The sequence below is a fragment of the Bidens hawaiensis genome, unplaced genomic scaffold, assembly GCF_021521415.1.
Source record: "Bidens hawaiensis isolate Kalapana, Puna unplaced genomic scaffold, B.hawaiensis_p1.1 tig00016040_1, whole genome shotgun sequence".
Classification (NCBI taxonomy): Eukaryota; Viridiplantae; Streptophyta; class Magnoliopsida; order Asterales; family Asteraceae; genus Bidens; species Bidens hawaiensis.
In genome coordinates, this window is record NW_027492453.1 from 131,020 (window position 1) to 140,456 (window position 9,437).

Genomic DNA, 9,437 nt, shown 5'->3' on the forward strand with positions numbered 1-9,437 from the left:
GTTTTAAGTTTTGAATTAATTTAATTTGGTACATTAAAAATACCGTACGATTAGGGTTTACCCTGCTTATATATAGCTAGGATGCACATGTTCATTTCATTTGGAAATATTATTTGACGGCTGCTTTCTGCCGTGAGCGATCTGATTCAGTCTTCGTACGTTCTTCTTTTCGATCTTTGTTCTTTACTTATTGATCTGATCTGATCTGATCTTTTGTTCTGACGATGTTTTAATTTGTGTGTTGAAGGGTGGTCAGAGTATAAGTTGATTATCATAACATGTTGATTGTTCATAGCAGAAGAATATCGTATCTATAAGGTAAACTCAAGATTCCGTATTTTGTTTTATACGCTATATGCGATCGTAATTCTTAAAATCTTGCCCTTTCGATATATAAAGTTCATTGGAATGAAAAGCGTTTTTTGTGTAATGCTGCTAAATTTTGTGGTTTTTAACTATAATTAATGTTCTAGAATATCGAGTACCTTTTTTAGTTTTTTTAGTGAAAGATTGTTAGGGACTTTTGAAATCAATAGAGTTTTTGTGAGTTTATGACACAAGAATTAATTGATTTCTGTTTGCAAGTACAGGCAATCCAAAGAGGCATTCACTAGTGACAGGTTGGAAAGAGTTTGTGAAGGGAAAAAAGCTTAAAGCTGATGACACTTGCATCTTCATCAGAGGACTGTAAGTATATTTCCTTTCCTCTCCTTGTGTTTTTTTCTCTTTTTACAAAATGTTTATTTTCTTGTGACAGGCACCGAAGTGAGTTTTACATCGGCGTTAAATGAGCGGTTAGGATACACAGAGAATGCATGGATTTATCCGGATTAAGCATGCGACTTGGCATTCTATCCGAAGCTTTTGTGGCCAGTACGACAGGATGCAACTTCAGTGTACTTTACCATCCTAGGTAATTATTAATCACCTTCTTTGCTTTTTAGTGAAATGCAAATATTATTATTATTAAATCTATATATGGATTTACTGGTTGCAGGATGTGTACTTCTCCTTATATAGTTCCTTACAATATCGTCATGGAAGCACTTGAAATGAATTATGTGCCCGGGATGCGTTTTGAAATGCCTTGTAATGGAAAAGACTTAGACCCTGAACACATAATCAGATTTTCGGGGACCATAACTGCAAGGGGTGATAGTGATCCTGTCAGGTGGCCAAAAACTGAATGGAGATGCCTTGAGGTATATGTTTTTTCTAAGAGTTCTTAAAAAATTATCTTTGTGATAGAACATGATAAATGCTATATGTAATTGTAATTTTCACAATCTTGCAGGTTAAATGGGATGCCTCACCATCCAGTGATGTGCTTCCTTCCAGGGTTTCCCCATGGGAGATCCGACCTCTCGGTTGTAATGCTGACCAAAGGCGATCAATGCCGTTTGAGCCTGTCATTTGCAACATTCCGTTTTCAAGAACCAACGGTTAGCATTTCTGTTTTGGTTTGTCATAAAGATTAAAATAGTTCTTTATTATAAAACCAACTTCATTTTCTGTTCTATACAATACTCTGATAATAGAAAGTTGTGACAGGCAATAATCAATCGGCTGGCTTGCAAAGTAAAGGGTTGACTCACTCTGTCTTCGACATTGGTTGTTCCTCGCACTACTGATTAAGGTATTTCTACTCTATTTATTCTATATAATCCATCAACCTAGCCTGTTTTTTTTTTCTCGTTTCTAAAGAGTACCTGAACCCATTATCAGACCCGTCCATTTGGCAACCATTTATGTGTTAGGCGGGTGAGCATTGGAGCCGAGATGAGTTTGTGATTCGACGGGTGAGCATTGGAGCCGAGATGAGTTTGTGATTCGAACCATGGTGGTAAGAGGAAGAGAAGACTGCGGTGGCGGATGGTGGTGTCAAGAATCTATTATGGAGGAAGTATTATCACATGTCGAATAAGTAGAAGGCGTCTTTTGTAGAACCAAAGAGGCATTTGTTAGTGACGGGTGACACTTGCATCTTCACGAAAAGACTGTAAGTATATATTCTTTCTTTTATTTGCTTGTGTTGTTTATAAAATAAAGTATTTTTTGTTTTTACAAAATGTTACTTTTTTGGTGACAGACGCCCAGATGAATTTTACATTGGCATTAAACGAATGGTTAGTATACACAAAAAGTGTATAGATTTATTTGGATTAAATATACGACGTGGCGTTCTACTTGACGTCTCTGTGGCCAAGACGGACAGGATCTAATTTCTCATAATTAATTACCTTCTTTGCTTTTTTTAGTGAATGTGAATATTATTATTTAATTTGAATATCGATAATGGATTTACTGCCTGCAGAATGTGCACTTCTCCTTTTATGGTTCCTTACAATACCGTCACAGAAGCACTTGAAATGAATTATGTGCCTGGGATGCGTTTTTTAAATGCTTTGTGTTTTGACTTTGACCAATACATGGTATTTGACTATTGTCTAGCTTTAGCTGTTTTAATCTTATTTTCAGTTGCGTTTTTTATTGCAGGCAAACCCTGATACTGATAAGGTGTTTGCTAAGTTTAGGAAGATGGTGATGGGGGATCAGGATGCGTTAGAAGTGTTCCTGTAAAAATTCATCAAATTATTTCGGGATGATTGATTGATTGTTACTGTTTCAGACGCAAGCGAACTTGGGGGAATGCGGCTTATTCAAAGCTGATGTTCCAAAAGCATTTCCACTTAAGGTATTTCACATTTCCTTACTTTCATTAAGACAATCCAAATAGACCCATTTAGAATAAAACTTTTTCTGAATCTCAACTGTTCTACAAAGTAAAAACAATGTCTTTACAAGATTTTCAGCGATGATAATTGCAAGAGAAGATAGTGTCGTGCTAAGTGGCGAGGCTCAGAATGGTGATGCCTTCCAGGTAATACATTGTTCTAACCTGATTTGAGTATTAATCAAATATGTTTCATCAACTATATAAATATAAAAGATGATAAGTGGTTTAGTAGTTTTATTTTTTAAAATGATGCAGGTTAAATGGGATGCCTCAGCATTCAGTAAGTGCTTCTTCCAAGGGTTTCCCCATGGGAAATCCGACCTCTACCTTTCGTCTTCTGTTTTCGAGGTTGGCAGTTCCTCGCGCAAACATGAGGCAAATATGGATGTCGATATATATAGGTATTGTTACGGTAATTATTAATATCATTGACAGATCTTGTAATTGAACTCGTATGAACCCATTATCTGACCCATTTATTTGGCAACCTTGTGTGTTAGGCGGGTTAGCATTGAGTCAAGATTGTTCGAATTAATCGCTGAGTTTACATGCGAGAGGCAGTGAAATAAACGGGTGTGTTTGAAGATGGCTGGTTGATTATTAGTTAATCATTAATCCCGTTAAGTTTATAAGGGTTTAGTTAAGTATGCTATAATTATATATCTTTATTATAGTATAGTGCCATAATTGTAATTAGTTAGTTTGTGTAGAGAATGTAAATTAGTATAGTAGAACCGAAGCGATGTATATTGAACCGTTGTGTCTCTTGTCGGATAACCGTCGCCTGAGAGTATAAATACAGCTCACGAGTAATTTGTAAATTCATTGAAATCTTGTTCAGTTTATAATAAAATCGTTTTCATTATCAGTTTTTGTTATATCGATAGTCGATACAATTAGGTTAGTGACTCGTATCAAAGGTACAAACAAACCCTATAAAGAGATTGTTCTTGCACTTGTTAATCGTCATAGCAAAGCTTACAGAAAACATAACTTGCCTTCTTTGGAGTTTGAATTGAAATTTTTTAGAAGACAAGTCAAAGTAACTTTGTGTATAGCATGAAAATCAACATCTTTGTAGGCCCGATGCCTGTAAGGAAAACCCGTTGGGCTAATTATAATACAAAATCTAGCATGGCATGACTTCACATAAAAGGTGAAGCATGTACATGATAGCACCAACCTTTTGCTATTTCTCTATCTTATCCATCTACCAACTCTCTCCCTACTCTCTCTCTTCTTTCTACTTCGGGTAAATAACTGAACAGAAGGCGTATAAGTTTATGCGTCGTATAAGTATGGACCGTATATGTAGGGATAGAACGTATAAGTATGTGCAACGCATGTGTATATTTAACGTGTAAGTATAGGCAGCGTATATGTACACGTAGCGTGTAAGTATATGTAGCGTGTATGTATGTGCATCGCATATGTATCTGTAACGTGTAAGTATGTAACGTATAAGTAGGCACTGTATATACATGCAACGTATATGTATATGTATATGCCGTGTATGTGTGTAGAATGTATATGTATAACTTATTCGCGAGAAAGTCTTATACGCCGGACGAACTTATGCGCTGGAACAGCTTATAGCTAACTTATACGCCTAGTTTATACGGACCTAAAGATGATTTTCCAAATAATCGAAAGATAAACAGTGTATACGTACGTAAACGATAGATATGGACTTATATGATACATAAGCTTCGAATATGAAAATAAATGAAAATAAAATTTTCCAAGCTTCGAAATGATAGATATGGACTTATACGATACATAATCTTCGATATAGACTTATAAGATACATAAGCCTTGATTAAATAATTGAACTTAATGCGATTTTTAGTAAAGACTTATTAATGAAAATAAAATTTTTCCGACCTCGCAGCTTAACCCCAGCCAGGGGCTCTACCCCTTGGACCCCGCTAGCGCCCCTAGAACCCCACTGCCAGGGCGCTGCTCCCGGACCCGTAGCTAAGGGTTACAATAACTTAGAAGTATGGTGTAGCTAGAAGTAGTTAATTGATACTATGATTAATACACAGTTAGCCGTGCATAGCTCAAGAAGGGCATAACAATAAATTCAGAGAGGAACCATTTACATGTGAGTTTCTAGCCCTATTTCCTTGTTATGTTTTCAGGGCTGTGTGCATACTCGATGTGAATACTTAATACACTTACGTTAAGTGGTAAGTGTGTATGCCATATATGATTTATGTGAAAGTTATCGAGGTTATGAATGAACGCTTGTCGGTACATGAACGATCTTCATATATTGCACGTATCGCCAAGGAAAGTAATGGTTAGAATATGTAATTGTGTATAAAGTATGCATGAATGATAAAGCAGGGTATGTATGAAATCGTATAAATGATAGTATGAAGGTATGGTTGTGTGAATGTAGGGAACCAACCCTAATAATATATGTGAACGTCTGGAGCGGACCATGATAATATCTGCGAATGTAGGGAACAAACCCTCATAATATCCGCGAATGTGGGGAACATACCCTAATAATATCTGTGAATGTTATAGGGAAACGCTCTTAAAAATATATAAGAATGTAAGTGTGAAAGAAAGAATGGACAGGTTAAGTAAGTAATCTGTATCTCCGGATACGTATAAGTAAGTATGTGAATGTATTGTATATTACCTTTTTTAACTAGAACTCACTCAGCGTAACTGGCTTTTAGTATGCACACAGGTAAATAGATTGAAGCAGTAGGGAGGTACATGGCAGGATCTAAAGGGACTGACGAGTGAATATTTGTCATAATCTTTCAATAAACTATTTCATGTTATGTTTTAAAAGACAAGTTGAATGTTTGTAACGTATGATTGAAGTTTTGTTATTATTCTGCGAAAGTTTTAATTTAACTTTGATATTCGGAACTGTGTTTATGAGTAAATCCAACGCCAATGTAGGGCACCGGGAACGATGCCTTACACAAGATCTGATATCTCTGTTGGCTACAAGTGATTTATGCTAACTTGTAGTTAGAGATTGATTCAAGAACTAGTTGTTTGATCCGTTCTAAGAACCTACAATCTTTAACTTAACTTTGTGTATACCATGAAAATCAACACCTTTAACTATATGATTTCCATGTTAAACATTAACATCATCATCTTTATCACTAAAAATCATTATCTTCACATTCAATCAACTAATTTTATAATACCATCATAAATATACTTTCGGGTAAATTCATGTAATACATTGGGTTAGGCATAACGTACCTCCCTCTTGTACTTATCATACCACCTCCCTAAACTTTTTAATTACTTCCAAAATATTATTTCACATATTACCACCCTATAATATTTTTTTTTTGTCATTTCAAGTATCTCTTTAAAATATCAAATCAAAAATTATAAAGTTTATTTTTTCTTTTCTGTCCTTTTGTGTTTATCGTTCTTTCTCATAATATATTTATTATTAAATGCATTATAAAATGTAATAAAAGAATAATGATATAATGTATTTATAAAAATGATAAAACTCTTTGTATATTTTTATCTTATCATATTTCTCCCGACTGACAAAAATATATCATTTGAAAGATAACAAATTGGCAAAGAAATAAAAAAAGGATTAAACTGTATTACTATAAAAACTTGAAAGAATACTGTAAAACTTGAACGAGGGTGTACGTTTAGTAAAAATAAATTAGAGGGATACGTTTAGTAACACCCAATACATTTCAGGATCTAAAATCTTCACGTTCATCTTATATTGAAAAGTTTTATAATCATTAATAATTAATTTTGATTAGTTACATATTAAATAGGGTAATAAGTTAACTTTTAGAAACCTAATTTCATTTTTATTTAAATTCAAATTTCAAAAATATGTTATATAAAATTTTGAATCTTGTAATTTAAGAGTTGGTTAATAATACTCTTTTTAATATTCCTATAATTTGTTTTATTTTGTTGATGTCACGAAATATATAATAAATGTTTTTTTAACGACTAATTTTTTTAATCTTGTAATTTAGGTAGTTTGGTTAATATGTATTCCAAGATTCCTATCATTTATTTATTTTTTTAATATCCCGAATATATATAATAAAATTTTTTTAGATTGATTATTATGTTTTCAAGAATAAATTAAAGATTTGAAATTTTAAAATCACATTAATTGGAAATTTAAATAAAATATTGCACACAAAATCTTATAATTTTTGTTTTTTTAATTGTGTATTTGAGTATGATTTAATTTATAATTTTTTACTATGATCCACTTATCATATTATCTTAATCTACTTATTATAATAATGTAAAATAATAATAGTCACGTATTAGTATTTGGTTAATCCTCACAATTTCTCCCTTCTAAAACAAATATATGTCATAAATCAGTAATTATTCATTTTTCTTTTACACTTCATTTATATTATATCAATAACATGATTAAATTATTCATTTTTCTTTAAACTCTATTTATATTATATCAATACACTTTTATAAAAATAAATATTTAAATATTATACTACTATACTTTGTTAGAATATATTTCACAACATACTTGGTGAAATCCAATAATCAACAACAAACCGTGTTTGTTAAATATTGAAGAGAATATAGTTTTAAATGTTATCATTAACATATTATATTATGTATATTGTTGAAAATTGTAAATAAAAAAACAAAAAAAAAAATCTAATATCTTTTCGGTTTACGGAGTAATTTTTTTAATCATTAAATTATAAATATATGCTTAAAAGTTGATCATTTTTTAAAAATAAATCCATTTATCTGTTGTTTTTTTACATTGTCATATAAATTTATAAATTATAAACATATGATTTAAATCTGCCTATTTATTTTTCGGTTAATTTAGTAAACTATACATATATGTTAAATTGTAAGGGTAGTATATATCATTCATTTCAAATATAATAAAGTTTATTATATTTAGTTTTTTGGGTTTTTTTATCAATGATTACTTCAGGTTTTTTTGTGGAATTTGAATTTGATTGTTACTGGTTAAAAGTTGATAAATTGATGGTTTGGTACAAAGTAACTATATTTTACTCAAATTTGTTACGGGTAAAAAGTGGTAATCTAAATATTTTTAAAAATTTGAGAATGTAAATAGATTTATCTTCAAACTTGTAACGAGCATAGATGTAATACATTTTTTTAGAAAATAATATTTTATGATATAAATTAAATCAATTTATGTATAACGATACAAGTATAGATGTAATACATTTTTCTATATACATTGTATTCCTAAATTGTAACTTAGTTATTTAGATAATCTTGTGTGTTACAAGGGCTCTAAAGATAGTTATGAATATAGCTTGAATTTATGAGAGAAGAGTTTAGGACATTAGGAGGGAAAAATAGGTTTAGAAAGAATATTGGTTTGACACATAATAACCATTATATTAGTTTTTAGTAGATAGGATAGGATATGAAATTATAAAACAATGTATTTAAGACTTTATAAGTCATATTAAAGTTACATTCTGTGTATTGCAGTATCTTGGCGATCAAGTTAGTTGGATAGACATTTAACTCTATTTATTAATCAGTAATTATTGCATCTTGGCTAAAATAATTAAGGCCTTGGGGTATAACTTAACACACAAAACATTTAAGCTAATTTTACATCGGTTAATGAATGGGAAACCACTCCTTTAATGGGTTATAAGACTCCCTTAGGGGCGTTAAAAACACATTTGGGTAAAAATATTAACGCGCTTTAAATTTTTATACACTCACAAATAATAATTTAAGATTTTTTTTGATAAAATTGAGGGGGTTAAGTGGAGTTAAAGCATTTCCTTTATGAGAGATTGAGTAAAAATGAGTAAAGTGAGTGATGTGACGCCTGCGTGGAGTTAAGGGGCATGGATGTATATACCCAGTGGACTAAGTATGTATTTATAGTAAAACAAGTAAGACATCCTGATTTGAATTTTTATAAAAACTTAAATTTTGCAAATTATTTGCCACAAATTAAACATTAAACACTAAATATAACTAAAACCAACCTGAGGCATCCGAAAAACACTTTTATGTACTTAAAAGACTCAATTTTACATAATTAAGTAGCAAAAAACGTATCTTTCATTATACACCTCACAAGAATAAGAAGTTTTATTGGACTTTAAACTTTAAAGTAGCATTTTAGTGAGAACACTTTATCGGTGCAAGAATGCTACAAATAAACATAAGTTTAAAGAATCAACCACTTATAGAAATTGTTGCAACCATTTATCGGTGAAAATTAGATCCCATTTCAGAAACAAGATGGGATTTTTAGCTTTTGTCGGATTAAACCGAAAATACCTCCAATATTTGCTTCTTTTGATGAAGTTTACCATGGAGACGTAATGGTTGAACTTTGATGAAGATTGTAATGTTTCTACTTGATTTGAAGCTCCTATTTATTTGAAGATCTTCCCAAACATTACCATGGTTAAATAGCACTCTGTATCTGCCTGTGCTTCGGTTATCGTGAAATAAAAAGTTGTTACTTAAATGATTGAGCAGCGAACAGATTGATGGGCTCGTTTCTATTTAAATATTAAGCATCATCAGCTATATATTATTATTGTCAATTTGTAACATACTTATACTTAGTTTACTTATGATATTATTAGGTGAGATTAGGAGGGATTTTATTATTTGTTTGTAAATTTGCAAGATCTATTTGTATTCAATAAAATTAAAATTGCAT

At 31.3% G+C, this 9,437-nt stretch overlaps 1 protein-coding gene across 1 annotated transcript; it reads left to right on the forward strand.

Moving 5' to 3' along the window:
- The first annotated feature begins 539 nt into the window (after positions 1-539).
- LOC143550408 (auxin response factor 4-like) lies at positions 540-2,580 on the forward strand. The gene is made up of 7 exons (XM_077041054.1): positions 540-687; positions 758-913; positions 998-1,202; positions 1,295-1,442; positions 1,552-1,621; positions 2,315-2,432; positions 2,497-2,580. Exons 2-7 carry the CDS (start codon positions 816-818, stop codon positions 2,578-2,580), a joined length of 723 nt encoding a protein of 240 aa, XP_076897169.1. The 5' UTR covers positions 540-687; positions 758-815.
- The last annotated feature ends 6,857 nt before the right edge of the window (positions 2,581-9,437 follow it).

Excerpts from the sequence above, each read along its gene's own strand:
- LOC143550408 (XM_077041054.1), top strand. The coding sequence starts at position 816 with ATGGATTTATCCGGATTAAGCATGCGACTTGGCATTCTATCCGAAGCT. Across the intron at positions 1,203-1,294 it reads CTGAATGGAGATGCCTTGAG|GTTAAATGGGATGCCTCACC; the intron begins GTATATGTTTTT and ends ACAATCTTGCAG. Across the intron at positions 1,443-1,551 it reads TCCGTTTTCAAGAACCAACG|GCAATAATCAATCGGCTGGC; the intron begins GTTAGCATTTCT and ends AAGTTGTGACAG.